This window comes from Stenella coeruleoalba, assembly GCF_951394435.1.
Source record: "Stenella coeruleoalba genome assembly, chromosome: 1".
Lineage (NCBI taxonomy): Eukaryota > Metazoa > Chordata > Mammalia > Artiodactyla > Delphinidae > Stenella > Stenella coeruleoalba.
This window is the reverse complement of record NC_137169.1, coordinates 117022024-117041303: the sequence shown is the minus strand read 5'-3', so window position 1 is coordinate 117041303 and position 19280 is coordinate 117022024. Positions and strand designations below refer to the sequence as shown.

The following is a 19280-nucleotide window of genomic DNA, read 5'->3' as shown; positions in this document are numbered from 1 at the left end:
CCTATATGCTCGAGAGTACTCCTCTCTCCCTCTGGAGACGAGGGCACTGGATTCTTAAAGGAGCAGTCTGAGTGCCCTTTTAATGCACTTAAATGCAGGGGTGTCTGGAAATGGATTTAAATTAAAATAATAAATCAATATGATCTCTTTCAATAAACAATCTGGCTACTGACTCCCCACTGGGCCCTCAACAGGGTGACGTTGTTCAGTTTAAAGGCAGCCAAACTCTTACTTAAATTAAGTGTCATCCCAGCTAAATGAAGACCAGATGCGCAAGCCAAGAAATCTAATAGGGTTTAAAGAAAGGATTTCTGTAAAAGAGAAAACTGGGGGAGAGGTAGCGTTGACCGGAAGACAGAAAGTGCTGAGAAGAGAAGTCAAACCAGGGCTCCGGATCCATAGGGTCACTGGCAAGAAAAGGCAGCGCGCTGCCCTAGAGCCCATCCAAACAGGGCCCTCATCTGGAAGCGGCGCCTAGCATCCTACTCGGCTGTTAGCAACCTGTCACTCTTTCAGAAATCCCAGCCGGGGGAGCCAGACTTTCTATTTCGACCACAAAGTCCAGTGCTTAAAAGACAGCCCAAACCCAGCTCCCCAGGTGGGAGAGAAACTTCAGGCGTAAGCCGCATACCAGGTGGACACTAGCCAATCCGAAGCAGGCCTGGGTTTGGGAGCTTAAACCTGAACCAAGCCAGACACGACGGTGATCCCTCATGGCCTCAGCCCCTTAAGCCTCCTGTTCAATAAGCAGCTTTTACACCATCCAGAGAAGGCAGAGTTTTTGTAGGCTCAGAACCCCTCTTCTGTCGAGTAGCTTTCACCAGGACCGCCTCTTAGTCTTTCAATGCAGGGAGGGAGGGACAAACCAACCCACGTGCCCACAAGCCTCAGACGATGCACGTGGACTTCTAGGTCTTTGCTCTTTCAAGTGAGCAGGCAGCCTCCCTTGGGGACCCTGCTATCACTCTCTCCTTAAGCAGCCTGACCCTGTTTTATCAGCTGCTTCCACAGCTGTACCAACTGATGTCGCAAAGCCTAACTGAGGACCGGGGAGGAGCAGCGTGCTTTGGAAGTTCCGACCTGAGCAGACTGGCTCAGCCAGCAGCTTCAGAGAAGGGGGATGGGATGCGACCAGTTTTAAGAGGAGAACAAATACAGACGATGTGGACTCTGTGCACGGAGAAGCCCAACAGAGAGGTCAAGGCTGCACTCTGCAGTAACACATGTCCAACTAGCAGATAATCTCAACTGAGGTGACTTGGTGGTGACTTGTCTGCCTTTGAGACACTGTAGCAGGCAAGAGCCTGGGTTCCAGAACTGGAATCCTAGCCGTTTACTGACTGTGTGACCTTGGGCAAGTTACTGACACTCCTCTTCATAAAGTAATTGCAACGATTAAGTGAGTCACTGTAGGCCAAACGCTTAGAACAGTACCTGTTACACAACAACTAACACTTACCGTAGACTTACTGTCATTGTTAGTTTTGAACTCTACAGTTGATTCTTGTGTGTCTGATGTTTGGGTATCAGTATCACCTAAATGAAATGAAACCGTTACCTCCCTGTCCTTTCCTGGTTCTTCCACTCCACGAAATGGCTCAAACAACTGAGGAGCTACCAGTCAAATTTTAAAATATTAACGACCCATATATACCCAGAACTATTCAAACTGTCTTCTCTTCCAGCTCTTCCTGGGGCCAGGATGAACAAAGACCTACCTGGGTCCACAAATGATAAAATAAAGCAGAGGCTGTGAACAAGGACATGAGATGAGTTCTGTGTCCAAGCTGCTTGGAGAGTGCCCCTTCCAGCGAGGCCCCCTTGCAGAAAGGCTGCAGGTGGCAGGGCTGCCCTGGAGGCCCGAGCACACAGCAAAGGCAGGAGCCCCACCTCCGTGAGGAGCTGAAGAGAGAAGAGCCTGGGATGTCTTAGGAAGGGCTGAGCTGGCTGGAGGGAACGGAAAGCGGGGATACTGACTTCCCTCAGCCTCACAGCCACCTGCAGCCAGGGGTGATTAAGTTACTCAGGACACAAGTCCCGGCCACGCAGAGACGCAAGCCAGGGACTCTGCAGCCCAGAGTCCACGCTCTCCCGACCACGGCCTCTAAAAAGAGAGGAGCAAAGGCCCGGGGCTCTGGCAGCTCAGGACAGAAGCTACGTGAGGAGGAACAGCTCAGAATGACTGTTTTCAGGGCAAATCCAGGATGTGCACTCCACCTATCTAACAAGCCCTCGGGTGATGAGACTGTTAACAGTGGCAAAGGAGAATGCCAAATCTTGTCAAATTGGTTAGTGGTTAAGGAAACAGGGTAAATCGCTAACCATCGCAGGAACAAGGGTGATTCCATCTGGGCTGGTTAGACAGAGCTCCTTGTGGAGAAGTGATTTGTCATTCCCACAGCTGACGCACGTGGTTAAATGCCTCTCCAGGGAGACGGAAGACTCAGGAACAGCTGCTGCCGCCCGTTCTCTCTCACACTGATGCAATGCCAAAGGGCCGGATGCCCACCGGAAAGGCAGACGTGGCAGGTTTTCCACTGAGACCTGGGGACGGAGGCACCAGAGTCCACCAAGAACAGCAGCGCCAAGTGGGAGATTCTACCAGCAAGGAGCCCGGACCAAGGGGCTTGTGGCACCCTTCTCACTGCCTCTGGGCCCAAACGCCGCCTATCTGTATACGCACTTGGCAATCTACGTAGCCTTCTATGTGGTATCTCATTTAACCCTCACGAAAGAGCTATGAGGAAACTGGGCAAAATGACCCTCGCTTTACACAGGGGAAGGCTGAGGTTCGGAGACGTTAACTTGCTCACGGTGGTGTAACAGAGAAATCAACAGAGGGCTTCTGCCCCCAAGTCTAGAACAGCTCGGGAGGAAACATTCCAGCAAATGAGCTAGTGTGGGGATGCCTGGGGAAGGTTTCTCTCCAGTCACACAGGCAGCAGGGATGGAGAGAGAAGATGCTAATATCCCCTGAGGATCTGTTATAGGCCAGGCACATGCTAATAAGCACCTGACATCATCATTGCCTTTCAGTCCGACAGGGTTGACTTTGTTCCTATTTTACAAAAGAAGAATTAGCATTCACCCCATGGCTCTCATTGATGATTACCAGTCCCTGCCCTGAAGGAGACACATACCTTGTGGTCTAAGTGCAGAGACAGAGGTCTCTAGAGGGGACGCTCCTAGAAAGGATGAAAGCCCACACTGGCTCGTGCAGGATTTGCAGAAGTTCCGCTGAATCCTGAGGAGACAGACTTCGGCCATATTGGTAACGGGGAGCTTCCCAGGCAGAGGGAAGAGCAGGAAGGACGTGGGCCCCAACAGGACACGTGCAGGGTCCTAAGAAGGGCAGGACTGTCACTGTGGCCTGACGTGCCAGGCGGAACCCCTCGTGCATTGCTCCAAGTCCAGGCTCCAGCCTGTAGGTGATGACCTGTTGCCACGTGGTTTTAAGCAGGACAACTCCTACAGATGTGCCTTTAGACAGATGAGCCAGGCAGCAGTGTGGAGGATGGGCAGGAGGGGGACAAGCCTAGGGCACAGCGACAAACCTTTACGAAGAAGGGCTACCGCAATCTCTGTAAAATGACGTGGGTACCCCCAGGGAGGGATGAAGAGGGAGAGACACATTTGAGAAATATTTAGGGGGCAAACTCAGTAAGGGTGACGAAGGCTGCTGTCAGAGAAGAGTCTAAGGTGACTCTGAGGTTTCCAGCTTACATTCTTGGATTGATAAGATGCCTTTCGATGAGATAAGGAAACAATCACAGAAAAAAACCGCAGGGGAGAGGGTTCTGAGCAAAGAGAAGAGACTGTAGAAATGATGAATTCCATTTTTGACATGTTGAATTCAAGATGCCTTTGGGATAACCAAATGGGGGTGTCGCACAGGATGTATGAGTCTCAAAATCTAAAAAGAAGTTTATAAAAAAAATCAAATAATGCCCACTGTCTGGCAGTGTTCCCAGACTGGAGAAAGGCACAATCAGGGACACAGATGACGCTGCCTGGACTGATATCTGGTAAAGCGGGGACTGTCAGCATGTTCTTGTAGGATCTCTGACCCAGAGGTAAGCAAACTGATAGTATCAGAACCATGGCGAGACTCAGCTGTACCTCATTCAAGCTCTGGAGCGAATCCTAGATTCCCCACTTACCAGTTCTGTGATCTTGGGCAAGTTATTTAACCTCTCTGTGCCTCAGTTTCCCCATCTATAAGAGGGGATGACCTTCACACCTGTGGTGAGGATCAAGTGATATAATACTTGTGAAGCACTTTGCACGTAGCCTGACGTAACACAGCACACGGCAGTCTGTAATCAACTCTGGTCATCATTGATAAGGACAATAAGATAATTAGTTTGAGCAAGCCATTCCACTCTGATGACCTTTATCTGTAATAAAACAGGGATAATATGTGCTTTAACTTTATAACGTTATAAAAAGTTACTGGAGACATTAGGTGACAACGGACACGAAAATGACTTTAACAACCATAAACTACTACGTAAGTGAAGATTGGGCCTTTCAGCAGGGACCAGAGGTTTCCCACCAGCAGCTCAGGTCCTCAGTATTTGCTGCTGTGGATGTTCTGTTCCATGACTGTGCATCCCTGTCCTATAATACATTGCTTTTGGTCCCAAGAGGAAACAGCCACACACCAAAGCCTGCATGATGTGCTGAGTGCAAAAAGTCACAGCAGGGAATACTATTCAGCCATAAAAAAGGAATGAAATTTTGATTTATGCTACAACATGGGTGGTCCTTGAAAACATCACTCTTAGTGAAATAAGCCAGACAGAGAAGGACAAATATTATCTGAGATTCCACTTACATGAGGACTCTAGAACAGGCAAAAATCAGAAAGACAGCAGAACAGAGGTTACCAGAGGCTGAGAGCAAAGAGGGAGTTACTGTTTAATGGGTAGAGAGTTTATGTTGGAGATGATGAAAAGGTTTTAGGTATAGATAGTGGTAACAGGTACAGAACAGTGAATTATTTAATGCCACTGAGCTGTACACTTACAAATGGTTAAAATGATATTATGTATATATTTTTTTAAAAGGCACAGAAGTCATCAAAGCAAGGAGTGGATGCTCAGGGCAACCTTTTACTAATGGCAGGAACATGAACAAATAGGTCCCCAGAGGCTGGTGGCAGTAATGAACTGAGGTTCTTCATCTCCTCCTGATGTGAAGGATAAACATCACTGGCTTCAAGAAGACCTCCGAGCATTAAGTAGGTCAGCACAAGAAACTGTGGGCTGCGCCAGGCAATATTCAAATGCTCCCATGGAAGCCCAATTACATCATTTCTTATTCTTGAGCATAAATGGCTGTAATAAAGTCAGTCATCATCTTTAAAAGCAAGCATGCATTAGCTTCTGATAACAACTGATTCTTACTACCTCTTCTCTGCTTACAGATAATGCATCTAGCAGCTCTGTCCCAGTTTTAAAATCATCCCCAAACTTGTTCACCTCAGGAGCAGAACCAAAGCTCCTCATGCAAAGTGACTTTTCAACCTGGTGCAGATTCAGAGGAAAGATAAATGCATTTTCTCATGTGTGGTCAGACATTTGGTAGGTACCAAGTGAACCAGATTCACATGATATGTGATTCCTAGGAATAAACTCCTGGAAATAATCTACCATTTGCGCTTGGACTCTTGAGTCTCCAGCCACACTGAGCTTCTTGGCTATTCCTTGAAGCTGCAAAGCCCAGTTCCACCCCAGGGCCTTTGCACTTACTGTTCCTTCTGTCTGGGTAGCTGCCTCCAGATATTCACATGGCTTGCTTGCTCACTCTCTATCTCACATTCACATCTCTAGAGATTCAAAGGTCACCATAAACTAGAGGCCTTTGCCAACAGTTCACATAAAATAGCTTCCACTCCCTACCTCCTGGCACTGTCTAAACTCATGCCCTGCTTTATTTTTCTGCAGACAATTTACGTGTGATATTATATGTATATTGTCTCCTCCTTTACCTCCATCCCAACCACCAGAATATAAAATAATGTCCTGTCCATGCAGACAAGGACTTTGTTTTGTTGACTGCTATATCCCCAGAGCCTAAAACAATATTGGCTCATAAAAGGAAGTCAACACATTTTTTAGTGATTCAATATTTTTATAGATTATACACTATACAAAGTTCTTACACTATTATTGACTATATTCCCTCTGCTGTACATTATATCCCTGTGATTTACTGTAATATATTCCAGTAATTTGTACCTCTTAATCCCCTTCACCTGTTTCACATCCCCCTCCCCTCTAGCAACCATTTGTTTGTTCTCTGTGAGTCTGCTTCTGTTTTGTTATATATGTTTGTTTTGTTTTTTAGACTCCACATATAAGTGAAAGCATACAGCATTTGTCTTTCTCTGATTTATTTCACTTATTTATTTTACTCTACTTCACTCCAGATCCATTCACGCTGTCACAAATGGCAAGATTTCATTCTTTTTTATGTCTGAGTAATATTCTATTGTAATATATATAAAACACATCTTTAACCATTCATCAGTTGGTGGGCACTTAGGCTGCTTCCGTATCTTGACTATTGTAAATAATGCTGTGAGGATGTGGAGAAAAGGGAACCCTAGTGCACTGTTGGTGGGAATGTATATTGGTACAGCCATTGTGAAAAGAGTATGGAGGTTCCTCACAAAATCAAAAACAGAGGGCTTCCCTGGTGGCGCAGTAGTTGAGAGTCCGCCTGCCGATGCAGGGGACATGGGTTCGTGCCCCGGTCCGGGAAGATCCCACATGCCATGGAGCGGCAAATCAAAAACAGAACCACCATACGATTCATCAATTCCACTCCTGAGTATTTATCCAAAGAAAACGAAAACACTAATTCAAAGAGATATATGCACCCCAATGTTCAATACGTTTTTTTAAATGAGTGGACAAAAAATTAAGTTCTCCTATCAGTACATCATTCTTTATACTGATGAGAATGCCTTGCCCAAGATTACCTAAAAAAGCAATGATTTGTTTCCTTTGGCTGAGAAGACAACAACTGTCACCATCCCTTTACACCCTGCTCAATCCACATCAAATGTTTTCTAAAACTTAATAAAGTCTGGGCCCCTTTTCAAGAAAACAAGTTTTGCAACCACTCAGCATTTGAATGAATAAATAATAAATGGTATATCCATACTATGGAATATCATTCAGTAAAAAAAGAAATGAAGTACTGATACGTGCCATAACACAGATAAACCTTGAAAACATTATGCTGAGCGAAAGAAGCCAGACATAAGAGGCCACACACTGTATGACTGCCATTTATAGGAAATGTCCAGAACAGACAATCCATAGAGACAGAAAGTAGACTCATGGTTGCCTGAGGCTAGGATGGGGGGTATGTGGGGGAGATTGGAAGGTGATGGCTAAGAAGTGCAGAGTTTCTTCTTGGGGTGATGAAAATATTCTCAGGTTGATGACGGTGATGGTTCTTCACAACACTATGAATATACTAAAAACCACTGACTTCTATACTTTAAATGGATGAGTTGCATGATAATGTGAATTATGTCTCAATAAAGGTGTTACCAAAACAAGTGCTGGCAAATTATGTATACCACTTAAATATGTAAGACATAAAACTGGATATAAACTGCTTACACACACAGGTCTTTTACAACTTCATAAATTAAACACAAATTGTATAACCAATAAATTCAAAGCAAAGATGTTCATGTCAGAGAAGATTTTGTTATTCAACTGAAATTATATCCCTTCTCACAACCGGGATATGTGGTGAGTACCTGACCCAAGTTCTTTGGAGTTCAGCACACACAAAATCGGATGACAGTATTCTGACAACCAGCATGGCACAGGGGCCAACAAATCAGAAGATCCTGGAACTAATCAGAACACACAGCAGTCACACAAGCCACGAGCAACTCAGAGAGCCACCCCGGGGAGCGTGGCCGCATTGCAGCCCTGCCTGCAGTCCTGCGCTCCATGCGCAGACTCCATTTTTCTGCCACTTTCTTCTGTTCCCACCACTGCAAAATCTTAATTCCTACAAGGTGTGGTACCGTCACTTGTCCTTCACCTTATGAGAATTCATTATAGACATATTGTGAACTTTTTCTTCAGGGCATGACAATTACAGAACTATCTGGTGCCAACACAAGGAAACAAACACAACTGTAGACAGTAAAACAGTTGGCAGCACTAGGCATTAATATGGCCCTTCCTAGAGTCTGGAATAGGCTTATTTTACTTTGCTACTGGATCAAATGAAAACACAAAATTTTTTAATTCTTATAAAGAACTCAGACCCTGGAGACTACAGCCCTAAATTCCAAGAGAGCCACAGAACCCATTTTGAGAAACACTCATCTACAGACTAAGGGAAAAAAGTAATTGGCATGCAAAGCTGATGTCTTTAAAAGCTAACATTTGCTGGGTGCTTAAGTGTGTCTGACAACCAACTTGTATGGTTTTCTGACCCCACTATCCCTGTCCAATACACACTAATTAGAAAGGGCCCAGCGGCTGGGCCCGTGGGCCATGGCCGCTGAGCCTGCGCTCCGCAACGGGAGAGGCCACAACAGTGAGAGGCTCGCGTACCGCAAAAAAAAAAAAAAAAAAAAAAAAAAAAGAACCTTGAGATGGGAGAGATCATCCTGGATCATCAGAGGAAGGAGGAAGAGCCAATGTAATGATCAAGGTCCTTATACATGTGAGGGGAAGGCAGCGGAGTTAGAGCAGGGGTTGGAGTGATATGACTGCTGACTTCAAAGATGGAAAGGGGCCAAGGACGAAGGAATTCAGGCAGCCTCTAGAAGCTGGAAAAGCAAGGGCACAGATTCTCCCTAGAGCCTCAGAAGAAAAACAGCCCTGCCAACTCCTTGATTTTAGCCTCATTTCAGACTTTTGACCTCCAGAACTGGAGGATAATGGTAAGATAATAAACTTGTGTTATTTTAAGCCACTATGTTTGTAGTAATTTGTTACAGCAGCAATAGGAAATTAATAGGGCCATGCTAGGCCTGTGTTACAAGCTAAGCCGCTCGGAGGTAGACTTGCCAACTCTGAATTTGGGAAGAGAAGGAAAACAATTCATGACAAAAGAGCAAATGATAGTGAGGGTAGCCACTTAGGGGGAGAGTTACATAAAGGGGATGAAATGATTCCTGGACAAAGCCTCCCAGAAGCAGGTAAAACACAGATTTCGTGGCTGAACGTATGAAGAGGCCACGTGCAGGGGCTTAACGCCTGTGGGGAGGGAAACACAAGTGCAGCTGTGAGGCACTCACAACTCCAGTCACTGCTCCATAAAGCCACCGGTGCCCCCAGTCCCTGGATCTTCTCCCAAGAGCATTTCATTCCTGTTCTCCCAAGACCATCCAGGACCTTTTTATATTTGTTTGTTTGTTATCGTGAGAGAAATGTCTGCAAGAGGTGGCACCACCGGAAGGGAGCTGTAGGAAAGGGGAGAGCTTGGCCATTTCCTGGTCACCGGCCCATTCTGTTCCAGGCCACGGATCACACACCACTCTTGAGCAGTCCTTGAGAAATCAAGTCACTGCTCAGCGGCAAACTCTGATCCCATGCTTGTGAAAGCTGTTTGCAGGGCGGCCGAGGATTTACCCATCCCACAGGTAGAGGAGCCAGGATGGGGGACCACACAACTCTGAGTGCACCTGGCTGCACGCACATACGCCTCCAGGTCCAGCTGCATGGCCTCTGTGAGGCTACACTACATTTCTACTGCGGGGATCTGTCCCCTGGGTTTTTAAACAGCCATAAATCTGGTCTTTAGCCACACATCTGTCTTCTCTCCAGCCCTGACGGCCCAGCAAGATGCCTCTCTCCTTCCCCACCTGAGGCTTCCCTTCCAGCAGCTACGACAGGTTCCAAAGGTGAGAGAGTAACAGAACACCAGCTGCCACTCTGCAGTCCAGCCTGTTGGTTAGGTCTGACTCCACTGCAGCCCTCCTCCTCCCTGGCATTCCCTCAGCAGAGCCTCGCTGGGTTTCACTGCTTTATGCTCACATGGTTATCAACTAAGATGAATTTTCTCAGTCACTAACAAAAGTCTACTCAGCAAAGGCTGGCACCCTGCCAGACACTGGGAATACAGTTGCTACAAGTGCTATACGAGAGAGAGAGAGGTGTGGTACCGCAAGATCATGTGAGAAGACAAAATGACCTAGTGGGGGAAGCCTCCCGAAGGATGTTTGCACGGAAATCTGGAAAAAGACGCTGGCTATTAAAAGGAGCTAGATGAAGCAGCTCAGTGTCTCTCAGGGTATTTACCTGCATTTATGAAATGCTTTGAAACCCAGAGGAATGTACAAAAATGATACCGATGAATATAAATTGTCCTTTTCGGTTTATAAAGTATTTTTTCATGCATTATCCCAGACTCAACGAGAGCACCAGAGAGAATAAGTATCATCCTTTCCCCTTTATAAACAAGGAAACTGAAATTAATGGCAGTCAGATACCTCACCAAGGTTACACAGCAAGTCAAGCGGACTCGAGTCCAACTCTCATTATTCTTCACTGAGAGCTCTTTTGACTACACAGCTTTCTGAGGAAGCTAAAAAGTGCAATGGGGGGAATGGTATTACTATTTGGGAACAATGGACTTGAAAATCATACCAGATATTTGGCTGCCAAACTCACCTATTCACACAGCAGGCCCAATGGTGCAAAGCCAGTAGCCTGATTTCAGTATTACTGGCCACCCTTCAACTTTCAACCAGTTAACTTCCAAGCAAGCAACCCCAGTGTGTCAGACCAACCATGGGCTCATGCAGAACTTCTCTGAACTTTGTGAATTGTTCTAAGCTGTGCAGCTTTAAAAAAAAAAAAAAAAAAATCCCTGGTGGCGCAGTGGTTGAGGGATGCAGGGGACGTGGATTCGTGCCCCAGTCCGGGAAGATCCTACATGCCGCGGAGCAGCTGGGCCCGTGAGCCACGGCCGCTGAGCCTGCGCGTCCGGAGCCTGTGCTCCGCAACAGGAGAGGCCACAGCAGTGAGAGGCCCACGTACCGCAAAAATAATAATAAATAAATCATATCCCCTCTTCTCTTGTTTTCTTCATCCAGCTAGCATCTTCTCAGACCTTTGGATCCTTGGTAGACAAAGAGCAGGATATTCATCCAGTGCTTCTGGGGAGTATCTCTTAAGCTTCCTTCCTGCCTGGGTCATCATAGGGATCAGAGGAGAACATGTGGGTCAACCCAATACAAGGCAGCTAGTACGGAGTGGGGGAAGTATGTGATCTGGAATTAAGAGGGCCTGCTGATTTGGTCTGGCCTCCACCACTTAGCTTATCCTATTTGGTAGACAATAAACAAGGTAGGTGTGGTGGGCGGAATGATGGGCCTCCAAAGGTGTCCACGTCCTAACGCCTGGAACCTGTGACTATGTTACCTTACATGGCAAAAGGACTTTGAAGATGTGATTTAAGAATTGAGAGATGGGAAGATTATCCTGGATTATCCATATGGGCCCAGTGTAATCACAAGTGTCTTTATTTATAAGAGGGAGGCAAGAGGGTCAAAGTCAAAGAAGCGGATGTGGTGATAGAGAGTTCAGAGTGATGAGGCCACAAGCCAAGGAACACAGGCAGCCTCTAGAAGCTGGAAAAGGCAAGAAACAGATTCTCCCCTAGGGCCTCTAGAAGGAACACAGCCTTGCTGACCCATTTTTATTTTAGCCCCATAAGACTCATTTCAAACTTCTGACCTCTAGAACTGTAAGATAATAAACATGCATTGTTTTAAACCAGTAAGACTGTGGTATTTGTTTCAGTAGCAAAAGTAAACTAATACAGAAAATAAGAGAAACTGAAGATTTCTTAAGAGTAAGACAAGGGAACAGACCAGGGTCTTCATGTGTCAAGCGGACTAGCTAAAGGTACCTCTTTCAACCTTGGGGAAAGTAGCAAATCCTGAATAAGGAAACAAAAAAAGAGCAGATCCAAAAAAACTATTGCTACCCACAGCTGCAGTTCATTCCAACTCAGTTTGACGGTCAGGGCTTCCCAAAATTCATCCCAACTCCCAACTAATCCATGGAAGTTCCTAGAAGCTGTCCGAAGAAAACAAGGAAGCAAAAAACGTGCAGTGAATTTCCACTGGCCTTACTCTGCAGCAGTGCTGGGCTGGGCATCAGAAGGTCTGGGTCTTCCTCCTGTGTGGCCTTGGGCCTCTAAAATCTGAGGGATAAACTGCAATTACACAGTCACTTCAAACAAAGAATGATGTGCTACGATTCTGTGCTTGAAGTACACAGAAGACTGAGTTTAAACAAGTACATTTTCAGGGGGAAAAGTCCTCATTCATTCAGGAAACACTACTGTGTACTAATGGTCAGGCACTAAGTTAGGCAGGTGAGGTTCAAAGACAGTATGATGTGACGTGGTCACCTCCCTCCAGGAGCTGCAAGTCCTCCCTGAGCCACAATAGCCTCATCTCAGGGGTCATCTGGCTACAGTATCTACTGATTATTGACTCCATCCCTCTGTAACCCACAGGTCTTTCCCTGTCTCCCCCAAATTGGGTTACATCTCCCAGTTACACACTTCCTCAGCTTCTTACCCTTTTTCTAATAATATATAGTTATTCATGTGCCTGGCTTGTCCAGTACTAAATATAAGCACCCAAAAGAATATTGAAACATTAGCCCAGCATAGAGTGTTCCATAAATATCTAATGAATGAGTGAGTGAATAAATGAATGAGCGCACACGCATTATGCTGGCTGACATGGCTGGAGAGCCTGGTGTCCCCTTCCTCCCTCCATGCCCCGTCTTCCCACCTCTCATCAAACAGAGGTAACAAACAGGAACACTCCAGGCTAATCAAATGAAATAATGTATGTGAAAGTATGTTTAAAGTTGTAAATGTACGAGTTATAAATATACATGAATAATACCTATCAGCCACAGGGCAAAAGGAAACACTCAACACCCTTCCCCAGCCGAGCAGGGCTGGCTCTCCGGCTCCTCCCTTCTTCCTCCCCCCTCTGTCTGCCAGGCCTCAGGCTCTCACCTGCATGGTCTCCACTCTAAGCAGCCTCCAAACACACTGCCCTGGGAACACGCCACGCTAGTCACCAGAGCCTGACCAACAGCTGTGCGTCCAAGCAAAGGGACACTGCGTGACCAGGGCAGGGCATGGCCGGGCCAGACGTGGTTCTACCTGGAGTGTTAGAGAAGCAGAAGGTGAAAGTGCTAAATTAAGGAGAGGCCTTCTAAGAAGTGCTGATGAATTCCTCCACTTACGTGCCAACTCATACTATGCCAACTGTGCTAACGCTGCACTTACAACCGTTCACAGCCCCAGATCTAGTCCTTAGAAGCACAGTATAAGGAACTCCCACACCCTGGCATTGGGTAGTTCAGGCAGGAGGCCCCTGTGACAGCAAGTAGCCTGGCAATCCATTGTGAACCCATGTCCTGTTCCCTGAGACTACCCAGGAACACTCCACGGGCTGAGTGGTTCCCACCCCAACAAATCCTTACCAGAAAAAGACAATTCATCTAGTTAAAGAAAATTCATCTATTTAAATTCATGTGTACCAAGAAGGTACACGTTACTGAGAAGAAAAAAAAATCTTGGAACCCTTTTCTACTGTTGCAGGAATTAAAAATGGTGCAGCCGTTATGGAACACAGTATGGAGGTTCCTCAAAGAATTTTGAAAAAGAACTACCATATAATCCAGCCATCTCACATCTGAGTATACAACCACAGGAATTCAAAACGGGATCTCAAAGAGATATGTGCATATCTCTCTGAGATCCTGTTTTGTTCAGGAGCGTTCGTCACATGCTCCTGTGAATAACGTTCACTACATCATTATTCACAGTAGCCAAAAGGTGGAAGAAACCCAAGGGTACAGCAGATAAATGGATAAAGAAAATGTGTTACATACATTCAACCGAATACTGTGCAGCCTTAGATAAGGAAGGAAATCCTGTTACATGCTACAATGTGGATGAACCTTGAGGACACTATGCTAAGTGAAATGAGCCATTCACAGAATGGCAAAGTATGATTCCATATATATGAGGTATCTGAGTAGTCAAAAGCATAGAAAGAGAAACTGTAAAGGTGGCGGCCAAGAGCTGGGGGCGAGAGGGAAGAAGAATTAGTGTTCAAGGGGTAGAGAGTTTCAGTTTTGCAAGATAAAATTTTAGAGTGATCTGTTACACAACAGTGTAAATATACTTAACACTATTGAATTATACACTTTTTTTTTTAATATTTATTTATTTATTTAATTTATTTGGTTGAGCCAGGTCTTAGTTGCAGCTCCAGGGCTCCTTAAGTTATGGCTCCAGGGCTCCTTAGTTGTGGCATGGAAACTCTTAGTTGTGGCATGCATGTGGGATTTAGTTCCCTGACCAGGGATGGAACCTGGGCCCCCTGCATTGGGAGCGCAGTTTTATCCACTGCGCCACCAGGGAAATTCCGAATTATACACTTTTAAACGGTTAAATATGTGATGTGTTTTTAACCACCATAAAAAAAAAAAATCTTTGAAAGCACATGAGAAAAGAAAAAGATGCCGAAGACAGATGAATTTTAAAAGAAAATCTATATGGCGAGGGAACCAATGAGAAACGGGGAAAAGAGAGAGGAAAAACACCAGTCAAATCAACAGTCCATTTATTTAGCTCAGAGTCAACACTGCAGGTGTGGCACTGAGGCAGGAACAGGAATCCATACAGCTGCTGGAACCCCAACTCAGAAGATGAATCTGGCCAACCTCAGGCCAATCCCTTCACTCCAGGTGCTTCCCTCTCTGCGAAATGGAGACAATCTGCACTGTCCCGTGCAGAGCTCCAGAGAGGATCAGGGAGACTGGCGTCTAAAGGGCCTGGCGGACGCACGACCCATTTCACAGACGTAAGGTACCATGATCCTTATAGTAACTGCTTCCCTCCGAGGACGAGATACTGCTCAGGGCCAGGCTGGAGGCCTGCATCTTGGGAACCCACAAGAGCATCCAGGAACCAAACTCCGCAGTGTCCTGACCAACGTCAGCCTGGCACCATTCAACACAAAAGGACAGAGTCAGGCACGGCCTTTTACACAGAAATCACATGCCCTAGTTCTCGACAAATGTAGTTACAGGCAAGACAGCTTTTGAAAGGGAGAGAAGAAAAGAAAATAGCAGCAGGGACCTAGCAGTGAATTGGGGGGTTCAGGGTAAAACACACACCCAGAGTTCTTAGTGGTGGTCAGACTAAACAAGGGACTGGACAGCCAGACCAAACAGCTTTCTGACCACTTCATCTCTCCCTCTAATTTAATGAGCTGCACATTAAGCACCAGAAGCAGGTCACAGGGAACCGAGCTACTGGCACCTGGCCAGTTGGGCTGACAGGTGATGAGGGAAGAGGACACAGGGGCCACACTCCTGCCCCAAAGGCCTCCAGATGCCATGCATGGCCAGCCCCCCCACACACCCTGACCCGCCGTTGCTTCGAGGGGATGTTTTCCTGTACCTCTGTTCTTTCTACAAAGTTGTATTTCTGCCACTGACCCCCTCGCTGGGGAAGCTCCATGTCCCTACCTTTTGGTTCTCCAGCTGGGATCATCACCCAAATCAGGGAGCAGCACAGTCCTGGGCAGGAATCCCAGCTCCAACTATTGACACCAATTTGATCTAGAATTAATTATTCAATGCCCCAGGCTTCCATTTCCTCATCTACAAAATTTAACAATAATACCCTCACCTCATCTAGAGTAGCTACAAATAATAACATTATTTCCATATTAAAAGGCCGCATAGCACAGGGAGATCAGCTCGGTGTTTTGTGACCGCCTGGAGGGGTGGGATAGGGAGGGTGGGAGGGAGGGAGACACAAGAGGGAAGAGATATGGGGACATATGTATATGTATAACTGATTCACTTTGTTATAAAGCAGAAACTAACACACCATTGCAAAGCAATTATACTCCAATAAAGATGTAAAAACAAAACAAAACAAAAAAAAGGCCCACTAGGGGGCTTCCCCGGTGGCGCAGTGGTTGAGAGTCCACCTGCCGATGCAGGGAACGCGGGTTCGTGCCCCGGTCCGGGAAGGTCCCACGTGCCGCGGAGCGGCTGGGCCCGTGAGCCATGGCCGCTGAGCCTGCACGTCCAGAGCCTGTGCTCCGCAACGGGAGAGGCCACAACAGTGAGAGGCCCGCATACTGCCAAAAAAAAAAAAAAAAAAAAGAGGCCTAATAAAGCACCTATCACATAGTAAGTACTGAATAGTAGCTACTATTATTGATAGCTACTATTAATATTTATTACTCTAATAATGATAGTGATATTAGCAACAGCATATGTGCTGTCTCTTAGTCAAATATGAAGAAAAGAGGGACTTTTTCTGTTGAAACACCAAGGTCACAACCATGATGAAAGCAGTAACCTATCCTCACAAGAGCAACACCCCAGATATGTTCAGCTGAGGCCTTGGTGCTTTCTACCTGAGCAGGAAGGTGAAGGAAGAGAAGAGGCCTGGGGATACTGAATGCCAGGCCTGAAGCCAAAGGTGTGATGCGTTTTGCATGTTCTCACGAAACCAACTGGAGAACTGCATTCAGGCCACGTGCCCACCACTTCTAGACCTCTATGACTGTCTGAGCCTCAGTTTAATCTAGAAAATGAAGGAAACGTGACCCCTACTTCGCAGCTTATTATGAACATTAAATGAACTCATGTGAAAGTGACTCATTTCTATGTCTATGAAAAACAGTATTGCTGTATTTAATAGTAGTTTCAACAAATTCAACTTAACAATAAAAAATGCTGAAGGACTGGGAGGGCCAAAGCAGTGAAAATATTATCTTAGTAGGCTGATGAACTGCTGAGAGAAACAGAAGCAAACACCCTAATTTTCTTCCCAAAATTGCTGTCATTGAATTGAGGTCTCTGTTGCTCAGATGAATTGACTGAAAGTAAAACTGGCAAAAAGCAAAATGAAGCTCCCAACATCTATATGTTTTCCACTGAGGTGAGTAGATTCTTCTAGAAGACAAAGAGCCCAAACCAGGCTGCATTCAGGATGACCAATCCAGCCACCTCCGACTCTGATTCTCTCCAAAAAGTCATGACAATTTGCTTGACCAATCCCAACCTTCGAAACGCACAAATCTAATTTCCTCTGTTTCATGACAGAGCACATGGGCAAATTCCTTCACAGTGATCAGAAGACAACTTAATTTTTATTCCATCTCTACTCCGTGTACCACAGACTCCGAAAGCAACAGGTCGGAAAGTTGATCAAATTCTACTCTAGAGTACCGGAAATGGCAGAAGAGAACCCACACACGTGTCCAGCGCCTAAAGCAAACCAACCAAGGGAATTCTGTTGAAATCCCACATTTGTTCTTAAAAATTTAAGTAGATCCTCTTTATGTACCACAGAAAAGCTTCACTTTTTAAATGCTTTGAGCCAATTATCAGCTAGTTACTAATACTGAAACTTTTCACTAAAATCTTTGAATAAAAAAGATACTTCACCAGTCTCTCATTCCCTGGCAGAACCCACACAACCTCAAGGGTAAGGTGTCTCAGTTTGAGAAGCAGCAGGTCACAAGAGAGGGAGGGTGGTAGCCCTCCAGCCATCATATATCCATTTTACCTTGGTCTTTAATCGAGATCAACCACCTAACTCAGAACAGCTCCCCTGGATCTTACAGGGGTCTTGCAAAGAGTGCAGCCATCCATTTTGGTACCTCCGGTACTTTCTAAAAGGGCGGACGCCTGAGTTCCAGCTCCACACAGCCCCACCTCCAGCCACTCACCCGGATCCGACGCATGGCAGCCACAATCTCCACTCTGCTGTTGGGCCTCGGCACGTCCAGGCTTCCGACATACTGTGGGGAAAGAAGCAAACGCTCACTGAGAAGAGGGATGGCAGATGTCCCTAAGGACAGAATGTTAGGGCTGGAAGGACCTTTGGAAGTCATCAAGTTCATCTTCCCATTTTACAAATGAGGAAATTAAGAGCCAAAAGGATGTCTTGAGACTATTTCTAACTTTATGAAAAGCAAAACAAGAAACTGCTTCCTTTTCATCTCGTTCTTAATCAGAGATGCAGCCAAGGGCTGTGTTTAAACAAGCAGCCTTCTGAAACAGGAAGAGCTGGGTATGACGAATCTCCCACCACTATCTTTGGGGCAGGCTACTTTACCTTTGTCTCAATTTCCTCATCTGTAAAATGGGATTTCAGTAAAGATAAAATGAGCTAAGGTATAAATCTCTTACACAGATCTGGTCTGCATGCATTAAAGCCGTCCAAAAGAATAAGAAAGATGAATATCTACTTTTTTTAATTAATGGAACTTCATTGAGTTAGCCCTGGATGTTATAGAGACCTCACACATTTGAGTAATTTCCTAAATGGAGAAAAAGAATGGACTAGTTATGTATTGCAAAATTTAACTTGATTAAACTTTTAAGTTAATTTTAAAACCAAACGACATACAGGTTGTCTAATATAATTTCTTGCTGTACACTATTCAAATAATGCAGATATATGCAGAACAAAAGAATAAAGTCCCCCACTGTCAACAGTCTGATGTACATCTCTTTTTCTATATTAATGGACATACATATATATATTCATAGACACCCAGAGGAATTTCTTTTATATAAAAAGATTCATACTACTCACGTTGATTTTTTAACTTTAACTATAACTTGGACATCTTGCCCCACCAATGCATACAGGTCTATCACATGTAATGTGATAGATGACTGATGGACGCTTACCCTAGGGCACTATTACAAAATTGCTTCCACAAACCTCCTTATCTACACACCTTTGAGCTCATCCAAGTGGCCCTTCAGGCTGGTTTCCTACAAGTGGGATTGCTGGATCAAAATTATAGATTATTTCTAGACATCATTACTTAGCAGGATGAAACAAGAAAAGAGGACAACCCAACATTTATTAAGCACCATCCCATTCCACACTGACCCACTGGAATTTGTCTTTCCTTTTTACACACACATATAAAATAGCCCAGAGGATATCCTAGAAATTAACAGCTCCAGGATAATTTAAAAGTCTACGCAACCAAACATTGCATTAATAGAAGATAAGAGCAGGACAGCCATTTCTACAGAAAACATATTTCCTGTGGTTACGGGAATAAAAGGTTCTTCCTAAAATTTGGAGTTAAGGCTGGCCCCAGTGAGGAGGGTTTCAAAAACTAAAAATGGGAAAGGATTTCCCCTAGTACTGATCCCCGGTTTGTGCTAACACACTGAAGATCAAGATTCCCAGCA

At 45.4% G+C, this 19280-nt stretch overlaps 1 protein-coding gene across 2 annotated transcripts in view; it reads right to left on the bottom strand.

Annotated features, from left to right (window-relative positions):
- NOS1AP (nitric oxide synthase 1 adaptor protein) overlaps positions 1-19280 on the bottom strand; it is a 289665-nt gene that overhangs the window by 190598 nt on the left and 79787 nt on the right. The window contains exon 2 of one of the 2 annotated variants that reach the window (XM_079913809.1): positions 17792-17863. In XM_079913809.1, coding sequence (XP_079769935.1) covers positions 17792-17863 — 72 coding nt within the window. Of the gene's footprint in view, positions 1-631; positions 1043-17791; positions 17864-19280 lie in introns of those variants that run through there. The other variant, XM_079913810.1, reaches the window with a different exon arrangement.